The following is a 23,769-nucleotide window of genomic DNA, read 5'->3' as shown; positions in this document are numbered from 1 at the left end:
CTCATCTCACCATGCTTCTGAGCGACCTGAGTGTTCATACCACGAACCCACAGCCGGAGCAGTACAGACTTTGGGGGGAGGTGAATTGTAATTTTAGATAAATTCAGAGGAGAAAATAAATTATCTGGAGTGATTGGAAAACTAGAACTGGAAAGTAAGAGGCGATATCATATCAGGATGAAGGATACAGAAACATCAAGTTTTACGTGCACCAGATTAGCCAGTTTAGAGATGCTGAAGGCCAGTGGGTGTTGGGTTGCTGTGATGCCGCCTCGGCTCCGTCCCATTGCTGGTTTGTCCTTACTGCTCCCTTTGTGCATATAGCTTTGTAAGCTGCCCCAAATCCTTTCTGGAATTGGACAGTGCCAGTATAAATAAAAATATCGATTCTTAAGTGCTTTCTGATGTGTTGTGAAACTGAATTTTAACTAACAGTCAAGTTAATCAAAATAAAAGGATTACTTTTGTTTTAATCTCTCATTACTTAAAAGACACTAGTTCCTTTTTCAGTGCTTTTTAACACAGTGCCTCATGTTGGTAGTCAGTTAGGTGTCCTTCTACAGCGGCGTATATTGATACCTCCTCATGCAGTCATATATGCTCAGTTATATATCTATATCTATCTATCTATCTATCTATATATATGTAGAGGGTTTTCTGCAGGTGATTATTTGCTTTACAGAATAGGATCATATATTTTTTTAAAAAATTTTTATTTATTTATTTATTTATATTTGGCTGTGTTGGGTCTTCGTTTCTGTGCGAGGGCTTTCTCTAGTTGTGGCAAGCGGGGGCCACTCTTCATCGCGGTGCGCGGGCCTCTCACTATCGTGGCCTCTCTTGTTGCGGAGCACAGGCTCCAGAAGCGCAGGCTCAGTAATTGTGGCTCACGGGCCCAGTTGCTCCGCGGCATGTGGGATCGTCCCAGACCAGGGCTCGAACCCGTGTCCCCTGCATTGGCAGGCAGATTCTCAACCACTGAGCCACCAGGGAAGCCCCAGGATCATATTTTAAATACATTCTGTTTTTGTTCTCTGAGGATCCCTGGCAATCTTGCCAAATCATTTTTTTAAGTCATTCTTTTGATGGCTGCATGATATTTTAAGGTGTGGATAGATCACAATTTATTTAGTGATTCCCTACTCATTAACTTGGGGTTGTTTCCAGTTTTTATTTTACCCAAATAAAGGAAATTGAAATAATCATCAATTATTTGTATATTATTTATTTTTATTTATTTATTGTATGTTTATTTATATAAATAAATATATAATATTTATTTATATTATATATTTGTATATTTATTCTTATGTAGTGGTATTTTTTTTTATATATTTTTTTTTAGGTAGCGGTGCTTTTACTTTATAGAGGACATATTCCCCGGAGTGCTGAGTTGAGTATGTGATTTATATTAGACGCTACTAGATACTGCCAAACTGTTTTTGAGGTGTTTGCAGCGTCTCATGATACCATCGATAACCCCCGTGAGGCTGTCCACATTCTCTCCAGCAGTGAGTGGTATCCTGCTTTTACATTTTCACCCAGTGACCGTTTGTATGCAAATGATGGGTTTCCATTTTCTGGAAAATGTATTCTTAACCTTGACCGAGTCGCAACTCATTCTACGAAGATGAAATTTTGCTGTAGAGGTTACGGCAGGAGATTGAGAACACGTGAATCAACCTTCTTCTCATAAACACACAGATACACACAAAGGTCTTAATTTAGTTTGGATACTAAAAGCAGGGCAGGGAAGCCGTGGGGGAGATTTTGCGTTAACATCAGCGGAGTCTGAACAGGCTCAAGTATGGGACAGCTGTCCATTGGAAGGCCCCGTCTATCAATAATCAGGCCTCGTTCACAAGGCAAACACCCTCTACGCCCCTCACCCACAGGGGCACGCCCACTCGGATATTACCTAGATAAAACCTCAGTAGCCTCATTCCCTCTTCCGCGGATCAGCTCCTTACGCGCTGGCTGGGCTGGCAGAGTCCTGATAGAGGAAGATGTGCGAAGCCCTTGGAGGAAAGGCTGGCTGCAGTCTGAGCCCCAGTGTGCTTTTCTTTGCGTCTCCTTCAGCCCCCCACACGGCTGGGTGGGTCACCATAGATGGGGTTCTGGGTTTCTGGGGAGGTGGGCTTTGAGCGGGGTCCAGAGAAGGTCTTCCACAAAGGGCTGCTCCTCTCGTGGAAGTCACCTTTCTTCCCCTCCCCAAATCTCCCTGGGTCCCCCAAGTTTGGCTGAGGCCCGGAGTGTGGTGAAGGGGGGGAGACAGGAGTCACATCTTCCCTTTGGCCCGGCCTGGCCCTCCCCGGCCAGCAGGCCTAGCCAAGCCGCCAGCTTTCGGCCCACAGGATGCTGAGGGGATGCAGGGGGTGAAGGAGGGTCTTCCGCCTCCCGCCAACACCTCAAATCTTCCCCTCTTCACATTGCCCGCACCCAACCACAGAGACCTCCACAAATCTGCTGTGAGAGGCTGCAGACCCTTCTGTCAGCGGGAACACAGCTTTTTTGTGAGGAAGCAGTTCATGCCTTTGCCTGTGTTCCCATCAGCTGGGTATTTACCTGGTGACTTGTTTACCATCTGTCCAGGCCTGGTTCGAGGGTGGGGCGAGTGAGGTCCCCCAAGGGCACTCACTCTGGGCATCACCCAAGTGTCAGCCCTGTGTCCGTGTCCCCGAAGATGATGTAAGCCCAGGATTCGTGCCAAGGATACATTAGGTGCTCCATTAGCATCTAATACGTTGAGCTTGTGTTCTCCAGGGGGGTTGTTGACTGTACTTGGCAGAGTAAACATGCAGAAAGTGGAGAAGTTGAGTCCTCACCGCTTTGGGATGCCCAGCAAAGTTAGGTGGGGTATCCAGGAGGAGAGGTGCTGACGGGGCGGAGAGAGAGGGTGGTGCTCCCGGCCCACTGACATTGGAGCAGCCTGCCTGTGGGCACGGGAGGCCTCCTAGGCGAGCCTTCTCGCTTGTTTGTTTATTCACGTAGACTCTGGCCTCAGGGCTTGGGAATGCTGACCATTTGTGCAGGTGGCAGGATAGGGCCAGAGGGCTCCCACAGCTCTTGGTCCCCTCACTCCAGGAAATGAGGGAATGGCTAGAAAGAAGGGAATTGCAGCCTAGAAGCCTCTTTGGTGGCAGATGTGAGTCTGGAGGGCTGGGGTCTGTCGCCCTGGCCACCTTCATCCCAGCACAGTGTGGGCTGGGCACACAGAAGTTGCCCAAGTTAATATATTTGAAGTGGCAGCAAGCAGCCTAGGGAAGAGGGCCACTAACTGCAGGGAGAGGGACAGGTAATTAGTTCACATAAATGAGGGGCAGGGTGGGAGATGGCCTGCAATCAATAATATATGAACCTAGAGACTGTCATACAGAGTGAAGTAAGTCAGAAAGAGAAAAACAAATATCGTTTATTAACGCATATATGTGGAATCTAGAAAAATGGTATAGATGATCTTATCTGCAAAGCAGAAATAGAGACACAGATGTAGAGAACAAACATATGAATACCAAGGAGGAAGGGGGTGGTGGGATGAACTGGGAGATTGGGATTGATTTATATACACTATTGATACTATGTATAAAACAGGTAACTAATGAGAACCTACTATATAGCACAGGGAGCTCTACTCAATGCTGTGTGGTGACCTAAATGGGAAGGAAATCCAAAAAAGAGGGGATATATGTATACGTATAGCTGATTCACTTTGCTGTACAGCAGAAACTAACACAACATTGTAAAGCAACTCTACTCCAATAAAAATTAATTAAAAAAAAATAATATATGAACAGAGAGGTAGGCAGTTTCCATTCAAATTTAGAAGCAGAAGTTAAGCTCTAAAGATGAGGACTTGCATGTAAAAGGCTGTCAATTAATGGAAAGAAACACAACCCTGGGGAACCAATGATACTGTGCAGGAAAAGAGTGCCTTTTTCAGCACTTCTGCTTTCGGCTTGATAAGAATCACACATGTCACGCGTACTTCTGTGAATCTCAAACTGATCCAGTGCTGAGGACTATGGTTTCCTTCTGTTGGAGTTGATGCACCGAGCTTTGTAGCAGGAGGACACCAGGAGCCAGTGACTCACAGCCACTGAGAAGTGTCAGTGACGCATCTGAAGAGGTTTCCCAAGAAGTGACAGAGGAAATCTCTTTTGTCCTCCACACCTGGAAAGGCCTCTGAAGACAGGGCTCTTTCTCTCTTTCCCTTTGACTGGGTGGTAGATTCGGATCAGCTTTGTAGCCCACACGGGGCCGGGGATGACTTTCTGAAAACAAGTTGCTCACTTCCTACAGGTAGAGAGTGAGCGGCTGGGGTGAGGGGGTGGGGCTGAGTAAGGATGAAAAGGAGGGGGATGTGGGAGCCCCCTTCTTCCTTTGAACTTGGCCCCGCTGTGGCTGGGTGGGCGCCACACCTGCGAGCTGGGGCCCAGAATCCTCCACACTTGCTTCCCACTAAGAGGAAGGGAGGGGAGGAGACAAGCACTGCCCCAGACCCTCCTGTCTGTGGTCATTCAAGGCCAACAGCAAGACTACTGGAGCCCCCATTTCAAAGGAAAGAACAGGCGCACAGAGGTCAAGTAGCTCCCCCAAGGTTGTACAGCTGGTAGAGTTAGGTCCTGTTGTCCAGCCGTATCAGCGTGCATCACAGTGATTTCCGTTGTACAGATTTTTAAAAATCATGATTCATGAACAAATCCCTCACTGATGGATATTTAAACTGATTCCAATTTTTTAAGATTACAATCACCAGAGCCTCTTTTAAAAGAAGTTGTTTCTTTTTTCCAAACCTCCGTTTTTTCCACCAATTATAAAAGTAATAGGTGATTATTGTAAAAATTCACAGACCACAGAAATGTACCATGCAGAAATGGAAATTCCTCAGAGGAAATGCCATCAACAGTTTGCAGCATATCCTTCCAGACCTTCTTCTATTCATTTAGGAACAAATATGTCCAGAGGTCTTGATTAGAGAAAAAAATCAAACAATAAGATTCAATATTCTACGTTATATATCGTATATTATATTTTATAAGATTTCAACTTTCTGTTTAAAAAGTACATGCAGGAAAAATCTGGAAGAACAAGAAACTTTCGAATACCAATTTTACACATTTCTGCAATGTTCTGTACTTGTATTTTAAAAATATCTCTTTATAGAAGTATAACGTATATCTATTTCCATACCTATATATGAAAGTTGACATCTCATGACTGTACAGCTCTACTGACGTTTCACAAATTGAACACACCCCTATGACCAGCTCCCACATGGAGAAACAGAACATGCCCACCCAAACCTCCTGCTCCCTTCTCATGATCATCCCTGGACCAAGGGTGCCCATATCCTGACTTCTAACTTATATATATTTGCCTGTTTTTATCTGTGCTTGAATTTTAACAGTGACCACGTATTACATTTAAAATGAGAATAATCAATACAGATGTTACAATAGATGCAGATGTAGTGGTCATCATTTGATGCCAGCGTATAGGCTTCTAGCTCATTCCTTCACAGCCACGTGGAGTCCCTTGCGGCACAATTGATCTAACTGGCTCCTTTTGAGGGACATTTGGATTGGTTCCAATTTTTGGCTAATAAGCAACTCTCCAAGGAACAATTTGATGCATATTTCTTTGCACACATCCCTTTGAGATGTGTTTCTTTAAGATACGTGCTGAAGAGTGAAATTGCTAGTCAAAAGATAGCTAAATTAAGAAAAGATTTTTTGATATTTTGCCATAATGGCCCTCCAGAAAGTAGCAAATGCTCAGTTCCTTCTTCAAAACAAAAGTCAGGTGCTGAGTGCAGACCTCCTCACCGCAGCCCCTGCCGCTGGCAGCCAAGCCTGTGCCAGCTCCCCGGGCAGCTGGAGCCCAGGCTGCCTCAGCAGGTGCCTGTTGCACAGAAAACAGAAAAGCACCACCCCAACCTGACCCCCAAACCTCACCCCATGCAAACGCACAAACAACTAAACACAATCACAAAGACAGCAGCTGGGAGATGCAGCTAAATAGCAGAGCCCGTAGCGGGATGGGGGGCCTTGAGATCTGTTCTTACTTCCTCTGCGGACAGGGTATGAGCCTTCCGGAAGGGTAGGCTGCATGTCTGGGCCTTAGTCTCTTATTAAATAGGGCGTCTCGGAGCAAAGTGAACCCCGGAGGTGTCTGGTCCAGGCTAACCCAGCCCTTTCCCATGACCTGTCAGCCTTGGGAGGCAGCCTGTTCTGTTGTCCTTACAGCTGATGGGCAGAAAGAGTCAGTTTCTCTTGAGTACCTCCTGCATCTACGCCCTTCTAACTCCCACCCACCACTGCTAGCCCTGCTGCGCTCCAACTCCACTGGGAGCCTCTCAGATGCTGGGAGATGGTCACAGTGGCCCTTCGTCACAGTCTGCGGCTGCCAGAGGCCTCTGAAGACGGCCTGGTTTGCCATTGCCCTTCTTAAATCCCACCTCCCAGCCCTGGGCTGGCCAGGAAAAGCAGGTGGGACTCTCTCCGCCTTTGACCTGGGCCATGTGCTTCTGTTAATGCAGCCAAAGTTTGAATTCTTCTTTGACTCAATAGCTCTTAAGTTGCTCAAGCCCAGGCTGGGGAACTAAGATATAAGATCCAGGGGCTTTTACAACTCTTCCACCCCAGCTCACCATTTTCTCCTTGCATCTTTCTCCTCTGACTATTGAAGCTGAGAGACAGTAAAATATTAACGGACATGCAACAGAGACCCTGATGTGTCTCACCTTCCCTTTGGTGCAAGGTCGCTGGCCTCGTGGCCAGGAGTCCCTGGGGTTCCATGCTCGGTAGGAGTGAACAGGTGCTAGTGAAGGCAACTTGGGGGTGGGCTGGAGGGGGGTGGCCCCTGGGGCACCTGCTACCTGGCTCTGGGTGCCTTGGGTGCTTCCAAACTATCCAGGCTTTCTCTCTGCACCTACACGGTGGAGTACAGCATGTTTAGGGGCAAATGAAGAGCTTGACGCAAAATGAAGACATAGTCATTTTAACCTTCTTATCTCGTTTTAACTGAGCACCGACATCTTTGCCGCGTAGATGAGCTTTTGTGTGTTTACATCCCAGGAGCCATGTGCGTCATTTACTCAAGACTTTATTTTTACAACCAAGATACTATCATAACAAGAACAGAGAGTAAGAGAAGAAACATACAAGCCATGGGAGGGCAGAAGTGAAAGCTGAAGGACTTCCTGGTGGGAGATCAAGCGGCCTCTTGTCCCCCAAGCCACAAGTTCCAAGCCCCAGAGGAGGTCCTCAGAATCTGAAGTGACCGTGGGAACCAGGTCAGTCCCTCTTGGAAGCCTCATTTCCAGTCTGGGTCTGCTCTCTGGGGCCCTCTGTGAGGAGGGTCAGCCCCAGCCTGGGAAGACCAAAGGGACCCATCCCAGCACCATCCCATGAGAGACTCGGGTCTCAATGTCACTGCCTTACCTGGGCAAAGCAAGGCGGTGGCTGGACGGCCAACACTGAAATTCCCAGCCCAACCCAAGATGAGTGCAGGAGCCGGAAGTGGTGCTCTGGGTGCCATTTTGTGCTCAATCCTCCAGTGTGCCTTGCAAGTTGCAGAAAGTGCCCTGGGGTTCTGAAGCCTTCTCTCTGAGATTCCCGATGACCATGTAACAAGTTGCTCCCATGCACGAGGCCCACAGAAAGAACTTGCAGTAGTTAAAAGCAGGCAGCTTCAGCAGGTCAGTGACATTTCCATGGTTGAGCGTGTCCTTTCTCTCTCATTTTTCCAGATCTCGCTCATCACCGACCAATGTATTTTTGTAGCAGGACACCAGAAACGTATCCTCTGCTCACTTATAAAACCTGAAAACAACAGCAAGCTGTGAAACCACTTATCATCAGGCAAATGCTATTGTATTTCCTGTAAGAGAGATAAATGGCGAGTCAGGTCGCAGGGCTCCACTCCAAGTAAGTAGCCTAGGGCCAAGAGTTTTGTGTTGGTATGTTTTTAGGGCCCATCTCAGTCATTAAAAAAAATTGAAACGCTCAAAAAACGCAGCCCTAAGAACTCTAGCTTTGAATAGTTACTTCCTGCGGTACCTTCTAAGGTAAGCGATTCACCGATGCATACTAAGGGACCAGAGGAACGTGGCCTGCCGATAGATGATTTTCTAAGGCCAGTTAGAGGCTGGGGAATGTCTGCCCCAAATTGCAACTTGAATTAGTAACAGCTGATCTTTGAGGCCCAGGGTCTATTTCATCCACACCTGGATCATGATAGAAAAACCAGAGGTGGTTTTCAAACATCTTTTTAGCCACGAACCCTTTTGTTCAATGACATCTTAAGGTAAGTGTAATTACAGGCAACGGATGAGAGCAGAGCTGTTTGGAATGAAAAGGGTGAGGGGGCTAGGGTCCCACCCGGGGCCACCCCCAGCCCCTTCCTCGCCTAAGCTGATCCTCAGAACCCCAGGGGTTTGCCATAGCATGAGGTCCTGCAGCCAACTCCTCCCAAACTGGCATCAAATCACTGGGGAACAAGTTAAAACGAAGGAGTGGGTGGGAGGCACAATACAGGCAGCTCCTTGAGGGGGAGTCGTTCTCCACAACAGGTCACCGCAAGGAAGATTCTGAACAGAACATTCTGGAGGTCTAGAGTTAGACAAATACACTTAAGTTACTGTCTCTTAAGTACGGGGTAGTTTCTAAATCCAGCACGTAAAGTGAAAATTGCACACCATCAAAATTACCATAGAAATTGCCCATGAAATGCAGCAGGCATGTTTAAGCAACTATACAATACAATGTATACAAATATATACAAACACAATGTGTGTAATAATGTAGAGCAGACAGTATAGTGAGCATATATGAAAGTTTATCATTTCAGAGTATTTAAAAATACATTTTATGTTGTACACCTGAAACTAATATAATATGGTCTGTCACTTATAATTCAACAAGAAAACATGTTGTTTCTTGGTTGTTGGGCTCATAAAGTTGCCTTTTGTAAGTAACATGAGCTGCTGCCTTGACTCCAAGGATCCAGGGGCTGTGCACTTAGACGGTGCTTCTTCAGTAAGTCCTTACAATAGCCATGTGGTTGGTACCGTTATCCCATTTTACAGATGAGGAATCAGGGGCTCAGAGAGGTGAAGTGACTTGCCTACAGTCCCAAGGCTGGTGAGTAGCAGACAGGACTCAAACCCAGATCTGCCTCACAATGGAGCCAGAGTTCTTGATCTTCAATCTAAGATCGGGGGCTTTCTTTCTTTTTTTCAAACACTCTACATAGAGGGGGGGTGTAATTAATGAGATAGGTAGATGCGAAACAATCTCTATTTTGAGGCAGAAAAGGCAGTCCAAGGACACTGCCCATGGCCAAACAGGGGTCCAGAGCCCTTGAGTCTGGGAGACTCAGGCAGCCTTGGCCTCTGCCTTGGCTTCTGCTGGAGCTTACCCAGCTCAGTGGGCCTAAGCAGCGAGCCTTGTAGCCCCTGTGTCTAGGTGACTCAGTCAGTGAGTTTGCCAACTCCTGGGACCCAGGTGGGGTCAAGTCTAACACACAGCACGAGGAGGGAAGGAATTCCACTGGTGGAGATGCTGGCCTTGGGGTGAACTGACTTGTCTTTGAGTTCGAGGCTGTTCTCTACTGTCCCAAATGCTTTGAGCAAGTCTTGATCTGTAAAAATAACCCTCCTATGTCATGCAGGACCAAGTTGAATGAAATAATGGGTGGCAAAAAGTTTGGGATATCTTACTGGTTCTCTACCCATGCAGGAGTTGATTGTTTATTCAATATCTCATAGTAACGTATAATGGAAAAGAATCTGAAAAAGGATATATATAACTAAATCACTTTGTTGTACACCTGACGCTAACACAACATGGTAAATCAACTCTACTTCAATAAAAAAAAAAAGAGTTCACTATTATTCTCAGGAGAGATAAGAGCTAAATCTTACCATACTTGACATATACTTAGACGACTAATCAGTATTCCGTTTGCTTAGGTTCTCTCTTTGCCTGAACTCCATAAGCCCATCTATTTATACAGTACGTGATTGTTTTGAAGGTGGTGTCTGTCTGGGGCTCTCGCAGTTGGAGGCTGTGAGTACCAGCAGGGGCTGAGGAAGCCAGGGCCACACCCAGGGCTGCGGCCCAGGCAATTTTCCAAGGCCCCAACCACTTACTGTTTCAGGAGGCGAAGCCGAGCTCTCCTCTGCAGGCCTGGAAGGAGAAAACAAGACCGCTGGTTGGCATGGGCTGTGAGCCACTGACACGGAGCCCCAGAGAGGGAGGAGGGCGATGAGAGGGGCAGCTGACACCTCGGACCACTTCCTTGGTGCCAGGCTCTGCTCCAGACACCTCATGGGTTTTAACTCCCTTACTGCTCGTGGCAAACCTAAGAGTTGGTACTCTTATTATCTCCGATTTGCATATGGGGAAGCTGACGTAGAGAGTGAGTGTGTTACTGAGTGACCTGCCCAAAGTCATGTAGCTAGTAAGTGGCAGTCTGTGTGCCCTTAAATGCACCACCTTGCCCTTCACAGCAGGTCAGGAAGCAGAGGTTGTACAGACAGGTGGTCTTAAATCAGAGCATGTGTATTCTGGGGAAGTGCAAGATTTCCCCCTGGGACGAAGGAAGGAAGGAATGAGCATGTCTATTTACATGCTTATCTCATCCTTTTTATTTTTGAAGCACATTTAATAAGATACATAGACTATTAAATAAACACAGCTAGCATAAATATTAATCATTTAAGAATATAAATATAGTTATAATTATGTATTAAATATATACATACATAATATATTAAATAAATAAATATAGCTAATTGAAGTTAGGGTTTATAATTAAAAGATTTTTTTACTGATGAGGTCCTTGATCAAAAAAGTCTGCAGACCACTGAACTCTAATGGTTCTTAGAATGGAATAAATGGATCCCTTTTTTGGGGGGTGGCAATTGTATGCAAAAATGTGCACATGGTGCATTTCTCTGCAGAGAGGGTCCATATTGCCATCATACGTTCAAAGGGGTCTGTGGCCTATGAAAGAGCCACTGATCTAGTCCACGTCCTTGTGGGCCACCCCGTCCCATTTCACAGAAGCCCAGAGAGGGTAAGTGACTTGCACAAGGTGGCACAGGTGAGCAGAAGAGTCAGGGCTAGAGTCTGGGGCTCTGGCTCTTGGCCAGCTGTGTGGGCCTCCCCTGAAGCTCCCAGGGGGCCCGTAGAAGGAGGTGATCCCACCTCTGAAGTGACCGGGTGCAGCAGGCATCTCTGAGTTTCCCCACAGCCTCACAGAGGGGAGGATTTCTAGCTTCTGGGAACATAACCCAAACCCTACCGCAATCTCTGTGCACTGCTTCCATCCCAACTGCTCACGCGTGTTCCTGATTACTGAGCACATGCCCCGAGCCGGGCACTTGGGCGGGACTTTACAAAAGCAGCCCTGGGAAGTAGGTAACATGGTTACCCGGGGTGAGGCAGCTGAGGCTCAGGGAGGCCAGGGCATATGCCCAAGGTCACTAGATCAGGAATCAGCAGAGTCGGATTCAAATCCAAGTTTGTCTGACTCCAGAGGCAGGGTGTTCTCTGATCCCTGAAGCTTGGTCTCAGGCCAATAATCACTTCTTGGAACTATCATGGGTTCGGGGTTGGAGGGGCAAACTTCCACCAGGCTGCCATCTGCCCTGCTTCCCTAGAGAAGGAAGGACCCTTGGGGACACCTCCAACAGCAAAAGGGGTCGCCATGACGGCCCAGGAGGGCACAACTTACAGTGTAGGTGAATGGCCACGCCCAAGGACACCAGCAGAACAAGGACGACAGCCGCCAGTAGGCCGACAATGAGGGGGGCACAGGACAGGCCTGGAAGAGACACGCATATTAAATATTTGAGATGTGCAGATGAATACAAAGAGTGAAAAATCAACCGGAAGCCCCACCTCCCAGAGAATACCACTGTTTACATAGTTCCTTCCAGTCTTTTTTCTAGGTTCTTTAAACATATTGAGATCATTTCATATATAAAATTTCATGTCCCACATGCAAATTTTAAAAATTAATAAACTCAGGAGCTATTTATGTTCAAATGAGATAGACAATTTGCATGCCTGGTAATGGGATTTTTCTTATTTATTTTTAAAACTTTTAATTTCAGAAGAAACACCTGAATATATTTTCACTGTAAAAGATTTAAGTATATGGTTAGAATGCCCCTTGGCATCCCAGCTCCTTCACAGAAATAACTGCCATTGTTAATTTGCATGTACACATACATAATTTACATAGATACAGCCCATATAGGTTTTAAAACTACAGAGGCTTATATAGTACAAATTGTTCTGCAACCAGGTTTTTTTTTTCTTCACTTAAACATGCCAGCACATTCTTTTTTTTTAACGGATATTTTGTTTGTTTCCTGTGTTTTACAAATACCTCTGCAGAAAACATCCAGGTGCATTTCTTTCCTTATGCAGGAGCCTGCCGGAGGCAGATACTGTAAACGAGAACTGTTAACCATAGACTATATCCATTTGCAATTATAACAGATACTGTGAAATGCCTTCCAAAAAGGCTGCAGTGAAGTAAGTCAGAAAGAGAAAAACAAATGCAGTATGCTAACACATATATATGGAATCTAAGGAAAAAAAAAAAAAAGGTCATGAAGTACCTAGTGGCAAGACGGGAATAAAGACACAGACCTACTAGAGAACGGACTTGAGGATATGGGGAGGGGGTGGGGTGAGATGTGACAGGGTGAGAGAGTGGCATGGACATATATACACCACCAAACGTAAAATAGCTAGCTAGTGGGGAGCAGCTGCATAGCACAGGGAGATCAGCTCAGTGCTTTGTGACCACCTAGAGGGGTGGGATAGGGAGGGTGGAAGGGAGGGAGATGCAAGAGGGAAGAGATATGGGAACATATGTATATGTATAACTGATTCACTTTGTTATAAAGCAGAAACTAACACACCATTGTAAAGCAATTATACTCCAATAAAGATGTTAAAAAAAAAAAAAGGCTGCAGTGAATTCCATTCCTAATCACCAGTTGTGCACCCTGCCGACCCTTGACATTATCAAAGTTTTTAGCTTTTGCCAGTCCAGTGGGTGAAAAATGATATTTCACTTCAATTCACCAGTTGTCAATTTCAGCCTATTTTCATATATTGGCCACGTATGATTTTTCTTCTATCAGTTGCCTATTTGTTCCTTTGCCCATTTTGTATGCTATGTAAACAGCAGAGCTTATGTCATCGATGACCCAGATCCTTCTCTGGCACCCTTCGTGTCCCTATGGCTGGTCCCTATGAGTAGCTGAGGGAGCAGACCCAGGACCCATGGGTGAAAAGGGAAAGGCTGCAGATTTGGGCTCAAGGTTAAAAAAATTAGAAAGAGTTTTCGATGTCAGGGAAGGGGGAGAATGTTTACTGAAGACCTGTTATGTGCCAAGGATAGTACTAACTACAAACTTCCATCTTGTGAGGAAGGAAGGTATTAACTGTCATTTTTATCTCTCATTTTACAGTTCAGAAAAACCAAGATTCAAAGAAGTTCAATTACATGCCCTAGGTCACCTGGATACTAAAAGGCAGGGCCAGGATTTGGACCCAGATGCCCCGAGTTCTACAGCCCCTGCCAGTCCCATCGTGACAGCTTAAGGGCAGGAGAGGTGGCGGAAGGGACGGCGTGGGCTGCTCTGTGGGGGGGAGCCTGCCGTCACCAAGGCTGCATGGTACCACGTGGAGAGGAAGGTTGGGTGAGAGGCCCTTGGAAGTCCTTCCCGCCTCTGATGTGTGAGCGTTTCTGTCTGCCTCCCTCTCATCTCCCCCATGTTCTCCCGACCCGGAGGAACCTCAGAAGCATGGTGCGAAGTGAAAGAAACCAGGCATGAAAGACCACATATTCTATGACTCCATTTGTATGAAATTGTTCAGAAGAGGCAAATCTATAGCAACAGAATGTAGATTAGAGGTTGCCAGGGGCTGGGGTGGGAACAGAGATTAGCTATAAACAGGCACAAGGGCTCTGACAGTTTGATGGAAATGTTCTAAAACTAGATCGTGGTGATGGTTGTATAACTCGGTAAATTTACTAAAAATCATGGAGTCATGCGCTTAAAATGGGTGAATTTTATGACATGCAAATTATGCCTGGATAAAGTTTTAAGTAAGGGAGGTGGACACAGGCTTCAGGGATAGGGGAGAGGGGTCAGGGGGGGCCTCCTGAGCTATGACCTGAACTAGAGGCCGAGAGACAGCTACCGGTCCACGGGTGCTCGGTGAAACGCGATCACCTACCAGGAAAACTGCCGCTTCTAGTAAAGGTGGCGAGAAGCCTGCTTGGGCAGGGAGCCAGCGGCCAGAGACACACGGGCGACACTCAGCCCCACCTTCTTTGCCTCGCTCGGGTCTTGGGGTCTCCTGAGGTCTGTATCTCACCATACTGTTCCTGTGACAGCAGTTTAGAAATTGTCCCCCAGCACCTCCCCAGCTTGTCTAAGGGGAGCAGGCCCCTCCCCATGGCAGCCTGTGGGTTTCTTTCATGATAACAAGCTCTGAGCTCTGTCTAGGTGCGCCGCCAAGCTGAGTGCCTTGTGTATAGTATCGCATTTTATCCTGCCTTCCCTGCAGCCACGTGAGCATTCCCACTTGACAGGTGAAAGAAACTGAGGTTCAGAGAGGCTGAATCACTTGCCCAAGGTCGCACAGAATAAGCAGCGGTAGACAGGGATTCAGACCTAGGCCTGGCTAACCACTAGACTACACTTCCCCATGGTCCCCACCCCCAATACAACCTCCACCTACTCCCCTTGACGCCCCTCCCCCCAACTTGGCCACCTTCACACACATCCTGGTTATTCTCAATAACCTACTAATGTTGGAATTGCATTTTACCCTGGGATTTTACTGAGGGTTGATATCAGAAATGATGCAAAAAATTTGAAGACCATTTTTCCATCATTTATGAAGTGCTACTGAATTCACTATCGTTCAGCGGTCCTTACATAAGAATGAACGGGGCAGATTTTTTTCTAGAATTTAGCGCCAGGATGAAGGCTTTGATGCCCGGGTTGTTTCTTTATATCATTGTGGTGGGAGGAGGGGTGTTAGCGGTGCCACGTTACTTGGGGTCTACTCTTTGCTTCACTGGATTTTTTGGGCTCCTCCAGAGCCAGGGCACAGACCCAGGTTTTGCGTCTTCATCTTAGTGCCTCTACTGTCTTGGCCTTTTGTGTCCTGTTTTTGGTTATACCCTGCCTGAAATCCTTTAGGCAAAGTTGGGGGGCATACTTTATAAAATGAGCTCATTCTGTCTCCACCTTTACGTTCCCTAAGACTTTGTCCTTCTGTACATGGGTTCTGATTTGCTTTTTACTGTGAACTCATGTGGCAGCTTCCCTCTCCCATCCCCTGGATCCTGCTAGATGCCTCCCCCAAGACTCTTTCTGATACTTTATATAAATATTTAAGACAAAGCAACACCAGTAGCATGAGGCGGCCTTGGTGTGGCTGCTTGTGGTTTGTCCTATGGGTGGGAGCAGGTGGCACTTTCTTTTTGTCACCAGTAACTTTTGGGGGACAGAGGTCAGTGTTTTTCCAGAAACACATTTGGCTGATGGGTTCAAGGCAAGTGTGTGTGTGCGTGCATGCGTGTGTACTCAGCTATGGTGTCTGGTGCTTGTAGCACAGAGCAGTGAGTTGGTTCACTCATTAGTAAACATATATGAAGCACACACTGTGTGCTAGGTCCTCTATTAGGCATCAAAACTGGGGAAGGTTAAAGTGCTGGCCCTTTGTCTTTTTTTTATTACTTTTTATTGGAGTATAGTTGATTTACAATGTTGTGTTAGTTTCTACTGTACAGTAAAGTGTATCAGTTATAATAGGCATATATCCACTATTTTTTAGATTCTTTTCCCATATAGGTCATTACAGAGTATTGAGTAGAGTTCCCTATGTTATACAGTAGGTTCTTATTAGTTATCTATTTTATGTAGTGTGTATACGTCAATCCCAAAGTGCTGGTCCTTTGGGTTGAGTTTTTTGTTTGTTAACAGCTCTATTAAGATATAATTTATATATTGTAAAGTTCACCTGTTTAAAGTGTATAATCTAATGGTTTTTGTTATATTCACAGAGTTGTGCAACTATCGCCACAATCTAATTTTGAACATTTTAATCCCCGCCAAAAGAAATCCTGTGCCCATTAGCTGTCTTCCCCCCATTCCTTCCCCAAACCCCCAGCCTTAGGCAACCACTAATCTACTTTCTGTCTTCAAGGAATGTCATATTCTGGACATTTCATATCAAGGGGATCATATAATATATGGTCTTTTGTGACTGGCTTCCACTGCAAAATATTTTCAAGATTCATCCATGTGGTAGCATATCAGTACTTCACTCTTGATTATGGCTAAATAATATTCCATTGTATGGAGAGTCCATATTTTGTTAATCCATTCATCAGGTGGTAGACATTTGAGTGGTTTCTACTTTTTAATCCTGCTAGGAACATTTGTATGCAAGTTTTGGGTGGATGTATCCTTCATTAAGTTTTGTCCTGTGATGATTTGGGAGTGTGTCCCCCACTAGAGTGTGAGCTGCTGGAGAACAGCACTGCTGTCACACTCAGCTCCCTCTCAGACCCCAGCTCACGGCTAGAGAAACAGGCTGGAGTCCACACTTGGGAAGGGCTTGCGGAAGGAAGGAATGATGAGAGGGAGGGATGGAGGGAGGGAGTGGGTCTGCTGTGCTTCTGAGAATCCAGGGGTATATGGGAGAACTCACCCTTCCGGGTCACCAGGTTTGGGAACCGGAACACTTTCTTCTTGGGAGTGGTCTTCTTGGTGGGCTGCGGAGTGGTGGGAAGGACATCAACTGCGAAAGCAAGACACGTGTTTCAGCCAGGTAAACAGCAGGTGGATTCAGAGATAAAACTTACAACTGCACATCTTACATCCAGGTACTAAAGTCCTTCTCAGTGTTCCCTAGGCTGCTATGGGGCTTGAAGGTCACAGATCACTAGGATTTTTGATCTACTTCCCCAACTCTCAGATGAATCTGAAGGCCTAGGGATGGGGGTCTGTTTGGTGTCCTGGAGAGAGGGGCTCTGGGGCCACCCAGATGTGAAAAGAGCCCCAGAACCCCTGATTAACCACTACGTGACTTGGGGCAAGTCCCATCACTTTTCTGTGCCTCAGTTTCCCTCATTTTAATCCAGTGTCACGTGCTGAAGTGTTGGGACAGGGCAGAGGGACAAGCCCACAGGGCAAAGGGAGACACCTGAGGCTCGGAGATGCTAAGGGAGGGGGGACACCGGGCGCCGCTGAATCCAACCCCTGCCTCTGAGGGTTGGGGAAAGACATTTCACTGAAATGATTTTCTGCAAAATGGTAGGAGAGGGAATCGGGTGACACCATGAACTTGAACTTTAGAGTCAAGGGCAAAGGGAGGGGCAGCCAATGTTTGGTCATTTGGGCCTGGTGGCTTCCATATAAAATGTGGACACTTCAGACACTCACTGCCCTGATCCATGAGCAGTAGAGAAAACGTGCCCCGCTCTGCCCGCTCCACGAGGTTTCTAGAAGAGCCAACTAAGCAGAATTAACCCTTACCAAGCTCCCACCTCGGGCTAGTGCCCATGCCAAGAGCGTCAGCTTAAGCTTATTGAACCCAACAACGCTGGGGACTGGCACTCTTTTCCCCATCTTATCTCCGAAGAAGCCTAGGCTCAAAAGGTTGAAATAAATCACTTGCTCAGAGTTCAAGAGCCACGAAACGGCAGGGCCGGCATCTGAGCCAAAAGATGCCTGTCCTAGGCGCTCACCCCGCACACCGCCTCAAGAGCAAATGCGATTTGACAAAAAGTTAAGCACATCAGGTCATCAGAGTGCTGAGGGAAACTATCGTAAAAGGGGAAAACAGCCTCAGTCTCTTGCTCGGAAAGCCTGGGAGGATCTTGACCCTCTGCGGCGGTGTTTTGACCTTCCATTACCCCCTTTAGTCCTCACTGCCTGGGAAGTGTTCATTCCCCTACTTCCTACACAAGGAGGCACAGAGGCTCCCAGCGGGGCAGTGGGGGCAGCTCTACAGGACTTCGTGCCCTGCCTGGCCACAGGGGCCTGGGGACGGATGGGAGGGTTTGTGGGGAGACTTGTTCTATTTCAATGTCTTCTTGCCCAGAGGCAGGTGCCCTTGATTCTTCCTGATACCACTCCGCCACACCCACTTCTCCCCACTTCTCTCCTCTTGGAAAGGGGCAGGAGTTTTGAGCCCCTGGTGTCCTGAGGGGCCTGAGAAAGGCCCATCTTCCCCCAAATACTTTCTCTACCATCCAGGCTTCCTCCTTTAAAATGTACTGACCTTCTGGCAGGAGGGCAGGCTCTGACTCTGAATACGTGTACCATGTGGAGATGATACGGTTGCCAGCACGTGTTTTGGGGAGGGACTGCCATTCCCGGGGAGCCAGGCAGTGAGAGGGGTTTGGGAAGATCAAAGCCAGGAGTGAGCGGGTGGTGGTACATGTGGCGGGAATCTTCTGAAAACCAGTTTTGCTTATTTCACCATCCACCTTTCCTAGACCCTGAAATCTCATGAGTGGGCAGTGTGAGGCTTATAGAGACAAAAACAATAAATCAAACCCAAACCCCAAACTCACAAAAGCCCAATTTTCAATACAAGAATCAGTTGACACCCACCCCTCCAGGGATGCCTTGGCTTCTTGTCGGGAGAGCTCTCCCTACCTTCCCCACCTCCTGATTTAAGACCTGAGGTTGCTGACATGTGACGAGGGCATCAATCTGGTTTGTGTCTCCCTGATCATGTCGTTATGCCTGCACCTCCCATGCTGAGTGGTCTAATTCCTGGGGGTCCCCTTGTCACTCTCAATGCCCCCAGCCTGAAAAGATCCCAGGTGAGTGCGAAGCAAGACAGTGGGAGGCCCACTGGGCGTTGGCCTTGGCCATGGGCTAACCTGGGGAGGGGGCCTTTGAGAATTCCTTCACACCCCTGATAGTTTAACCCTCACCATCCAATATGGCAGCCACCTGCCACGTGTGCTACAGAGCACTTGAAACACGGCCAGTCTGACCTGAGATGTGCTGTACGCATAAATATCGAGCACTTAGTATGAAAAGCGAATGTAAGATATTTCAGTAATAATTTGTATACTTACACATTGAAATAATAATATCACTGATACACTGGGTTAAATAAAATAAATTATTTAAATTAATTTTACTCGTTTCTTTTGATTTTTTTGAACGTGGCTATTAGAAAATCTTAAATTACATCTGTGGCTCGAAACATAGTTCTACTGGACATGATGACTTAACTCCTGAGGAACTGCAGTTTCTAAGGGCTGGAGGGAGTCATGGAGGCCCTTAGCGGCCCCATAAGACAGATGGGAAAACTGAGGCCCAGGGAGGGGAGCGACCTGCCCACAGGCACTGGGTAAATTTGCAGCAGAATTTGCAGCTGGGTCTCGGATCCAGCCTCCTCACTCCTTGCAACTCTGGGCGTGGGTTCAAGCTACGGGTCCCCATGTTCATTCTTTCCCTGTGTGCACACTGGGAGGGGATTTCTGAGACCACTGGCAGGTCTGGGGACTCGGCCCAATCCAGCCACAGCCTCAGGTGAACGTAGAATGGCTGAAGGACAGTTCTGCCCTGTCTGCAGAAGAAGCAGCGGCGCTCCTAAGCCTCCCATGGGATCAAACAGCACCTGCCTCCCAGGGTGGTTGACAGCATTGAGTGAAATAACTACGTACAACACTTGCACCTGCTTGGCCCTGGGTTACTTTTTGTTTCTATTAGCGGTAGAGCTGTTGCTCCTGGCGGTCATTCCCTCCTGCAGGGCGGGGCTCACTGAGAGTGGGATGTCCCAGGGCCTGGCACGCACCCGGCGCCCAGTAGGTGCTCCGTGCTCATCTACAGCACTGAGCCAGATCCTTACCCACACTCAGCAGAGTTCCCTTCCCAAAGGTCAGGTCGGGGTTCCCAACCGTCATGCAGAAGTAGACGCCGCTGTCGGAAGGCTTCACGCTTCGGAGGCTGAGGGTGTACCGGGAAGAATCTCGAAGCACGGTGAGCTTCTCCTGCTCCACCTCCTTGCCGTGCACAGTCCCTTTGGTGAGATCCCAGAAGGCCAGGAACTCGTAGTGACTGTTAGCGCTCGGGGCCTGGCGCTGCCTCAGCCAGTAGATGCGAGAGTGAGTGGGTAAGGTTTTGGCTTCACAGGACAGCATCACTGTCTGGTTGGTCTGAGCCGTCATGGACGCAGGGGTCTGCAGGAGTGCTGAGCTGCCACACAGAGCTACGAGAAACAGAAGGAGCGGAGACCATCAGCACCTTTTCTTGGCCAGGCTCGTGGGGCCTCAGAGTCACCCGTAGTCAAGTATGAGAGAAGTTATGAGAGAGCCTGCCCAGTTGCAGGGCCTGGGGAGATGCTGTGTGAAACGCAGCCGGTGGCCCCAGGACTCAGAGCTCGAGCACCCCATCCCCCATGCGATCATCCACCAGGCAGGTGTTCATGATGCCAGCCTGACAAAGGCGACAGGGGAGAGAGCGTCCTTTGTTGACTGCATGCTTATGCCTGGCTCTTTGCATAAATTACCTCAATCATGCCTCAGACTTACTTTGGGATTTTTATTCCCATTTCACAGATGAGGAACTGAGGCATGATATGACTTATTCAAAGTCCTGCTTACAGCTAGTAAGTGCCCGGGAGTCAAACTCAAGGATTCAGTCTGAAGTCAAAGCTGGTTGCCTTTCACCTTGTCCTGCTGCCGCTCTATGTAGACCTTCAAAAGGCTCCAAGCAGCTGAAGGAGACCCAGGGCAAGCTCAGAATCCCCGGCAGAGCACATGGCCGGTCTGGCCAACCTACAAGAGGGCCAGCCACCGTTTCTGCACGGTGACAACAGCCAGCAAGAGGAACTCACTGTCCCCTGGTAGGCACAATTCTAGCCATTACTCCCCGAGCCCGTCATCAACTGGTCTCTGGATCCCCATTCCCGAGTGGAAGGACAGACACCCCAGGTGTGGCGCTGGGAGTTCATTTCAGTCTCAGATGGGAAGCCCCTGCAGGTAGGGGATTGTTCAGGAAAACTAGAGCAGAACACAGAGACCTGGCCTTGAACCCCGTCTGTGCCCCATGCCAATTGTGGGACCTCAGGCGAGTCGTGGAGCCTGTCTCCTCCTATAAAAGGAGGGCGGCTTGCTGCTGCTGTCCTGCCTGCTTCTGAGGCTTAGAATGTCCAAAAAAGCACTGCCAAGTGGAAAGTGCTATATGTGGGTAAATCACTGTCTGTGTGTCTCACATCTCAGGGGTTGTTACTGGCAGCAAATGAAATCGTAAGGAGAGGATTAGAATGGGTCCTTCACGGCCAAGTCCAACAAACTGAGTCTGACCTGGCAAAGCTTTCATTTTAGCTGAGGGGCAGAGGAGACTGCAGACCAGGGCAGAGACCCAGGAGCATCAAAGTCCAGAGAGGACACAGACCTGGATGGGCAGAGGAGGCCACAGAGTGTGTGTGTGTGTGTGTGTGTGTGTGTGTACCCAAGGCTTTCTGAGGTCGTGGCCCACATTCACAATCCTGCCTGTACTTGGGGCTCAGGCTCCCTGGCCCCAGAGTGACCTTCTCTAACACTGAAGAAATGAACTTAAACTTTTGGACTCCCCTCACACTCAGATCACTCTGAGCTTCTGCTCGCACTGAGAATGAAAAGGTACCTGGGGCCCAAGTGACTGCTGGGCCTTCTCTCTTCTCCCCAAAAGCCATACTGCCTTTTTAGCAGAGTAGAGATTCTTCATTGTTTGGGGTCATTGACCTCCTGGGGGAGATAGTAAGAATCGACAGGGAATCCCCTGGTGGTCCAGTGGTTAGTACTCCTCTCTTCCACTGCTGGGGGCACAGGTTCGATCCCTGATCAGGGAACTAAGATTCCACATGCTGCGCGCCTTGGCCAAAAATAAAAAAAATAATAATAATAATAAAAAAAAGAATCACTGTACTGAATATGGTACATGCATTATTTTGTTTAATCCTCACCAGATCTTTTGGGAGGAAACATACCATTTTACACATGAGGAAACAGAGGCTCAGGAAGGTTAACACAGCTGCTTAACCTTATAACAGAGGCTGCTTACGGTCACACAGCCTCTTTGTGGTGGATCCAGATTCAAACTCAGGTCTGGGACCCCAGAACCTGAGCTTTGAGCCACTCCTTGGATTGAGGAAACCCGGATCCACATCATGGGCTCATGTGCACGTAGTGGGGCTGCAAATAAGATTCCAGAAGCTCTATCAAGAAAGCCCAGAGTGGAGAGGGGTCGGAGGGGCCTTGGGCTCTTTGTGTACGATCCTCGCCTGCGTCCTGACTTGAAGACTTCCTGGCTGAGACACACCCTGGTCTCTCTCGAGCCCACTTGCTTTTCAGCCCCTGGAGGCTGAACCCCCGGGCTGTGGCTGAGTCCAGTCTGTGCTCCGGACCCAGAGCCAGGCCTCACCACACGCATGGTCTCATTTGATTTATTTGATGGTCTCAGTACCCCCGTGACTCCACTCGTAGAGGGACCTGCTGTTTCTAAAATGACCCACAGTAACACTAGTAGCTTTGAATGGCCTAGACCAGCTTCTGCTTGAGATGTCGTTGAGCTCATTAGGTCAAAGCCCAGGCAGGCAGGCCTTATCACCCTGGCGGGAGGATCAGCTTTGGACTCCTTGAACAAGAGAGCGAATCAACCACAGGTTAGTGGGCAGTTTGGGGTGTGGATGGGGTTTCTTCTAAAAACCAGACTGACCGGGCTTGGCCAGAGGGACAGACTCTCCGCTGTATTCTAACCCCAACATTCAAACTCCATCCCTGCTTGTTCGGGGAGTCACGCTGCCTACGACACCCACCCCCAGGGAGTATTCGGGAAACTGGGGACCCTGAGGGGTACCCCGACACACCTGCCTGAGAACTGGCAACAGCCTGGTATTTGGCGGATTGGGCTACAGATACTTCCCCGGAAGTAATGAAAATATGTCTACAGAACCCTGGGCCAAGCGCCGGTGCACCAAAGCCAGAACTAGGCCCCTGGCCCCTTCCTGGGGGAACATCTCTGCCAGACCTGGACAAGGGCATTTTCCCTTCCTCTCTGGACCTCCTTTCTCTCTTTTCTTCCTTCCCATCTCCTTCAACCCTCCCTCCTCCTCCCTCTCTCCCTCCTCACTTCCTGTCTCCCCTTCTAGGTTCAGGCTCTGGGGCAGAGGTGGCCTCAGTCCTGAGGCTCCCGGGAGCCCTGGGGTAATGAGCTCCCTCGGAGGTTTTCCACCCCCAGGGACTGTGCCTGCCGGCCGCCTCCCCGGTGCCACCGCAGCTCCGGGCTCTGGGCTCGGCATCCTACGGGGACGGTTTTCCCAAACTCCACGGCTCAGTCTCTTCCCGGGTCCAGCGAAGCCCATCCGCTCCGGCCCCGCGCGCCCCACGGTCTCCCCGCCTTACCTGCCAGCTGCGCGGCGAGAAGAAGCCAGAGCAGCGGCTGCATCTTGGCGCGCCCGGGACATCTGGTCCTGGCGGGGCTCGGCTGAGATGGTCTGGGCTGGGACCGGGCGGGGCAGCTGGGGGCGGGGGGAGCGGGTAGCAGGGAGGGAGGGACCTGGCGGGGGAGAGGGGCGGGAGTGTGGCGAGAGGATGGCAAGGTCTCTGCCCTCATCCTCCCCGCATTTCAAAGGTCTTGGCCGCGTCTCCGGTAAGGAGGTAACGCGGCTGCGCTGGCGCCAAGCAATCGCACGTGTGTGATCGCCTCCTGTC

The 23,769-nt window shown here is 48.5% G+C and overlaps 1 protein-coding gene across 2 annotated transcripts; it reads right to left on the bottom strand.

Moving 5' to 3' along the window:
- Window positions 1–10,149: 10,149 nt before the first annotated feature.
- On the bottom strand, window positions 10,150–23,503 carry CD8B (CD8 subunit beta). Of its 2 annotated transcripts, XM_007175318.2 has the most exons (5): window positions 23,461–23,503; window positions 19,926–20,285; window positions 16,761–16,850; window positions 11,743–11,832; window positions 10,150–10,190 (listed from the first exon to the last, which is right to left on the bottom strand). In XM_007175318.2, exons 1-5 carry the CDS (start codon window positions 23,501–23,503, stop codon window positions 10,150–10,152), a joined length of 624 nt encoding a protein of 207 aa, XP_007175380.2. The 2 variants fall into 2 exon arrangements, with proteins under 2 accessions (XP_007175380.2, XP_007175381.2); XM_007175319.2 differs by lacking the exon at window positions 11,743–11,832.
- Window positions 23,504–23,769: the final 266 nt, after the last annotated feature.

The sequence above is a fragment of the Balaenoptera acutorostrata genome, chromosome 12 (assembly GCF_949987535.1).
Source record: "Balaenoptera acutorostrata chromosome 12, mBalAcu1.1, whole genome shotgun sequence".
NCBI classification, from domain to species: Eukaryota; Metazoa; Chordata; class Mammalia; order Artiodactyla; family Balaenopteridae; genus Balaenoptera; species Balaenoptera acutorostrata.
This window is presented reverse-complemented; position numbering and strand designations above follow the sequence as displayed.

Bases quoted from the DNA above. Each gene is read 5' to 3' on its own strand.
- CD8B (XM_007175318.2), bottom strand. From the start codon at position 23,503: ATGCAGCCGCTGCTCTGGCTTCTTCTCGCCGCGCAGCTGGCAG. The intron at 20,286-23,460 runs GTAAGGCGGGGA...TGTTTCTCGTAG, and splicing joins TCTCGCCGCGCAGCTGGCAG to CTCTGTGTGGCAGCTCAGCA. The intron at 16,851-19,925 runs GTAAGGATCTGG...TTGCTTTCGCAG, and splicing joins GGGAACTCTGCTGAGTGTGG to TTGATGTCCTTCCCACCACT.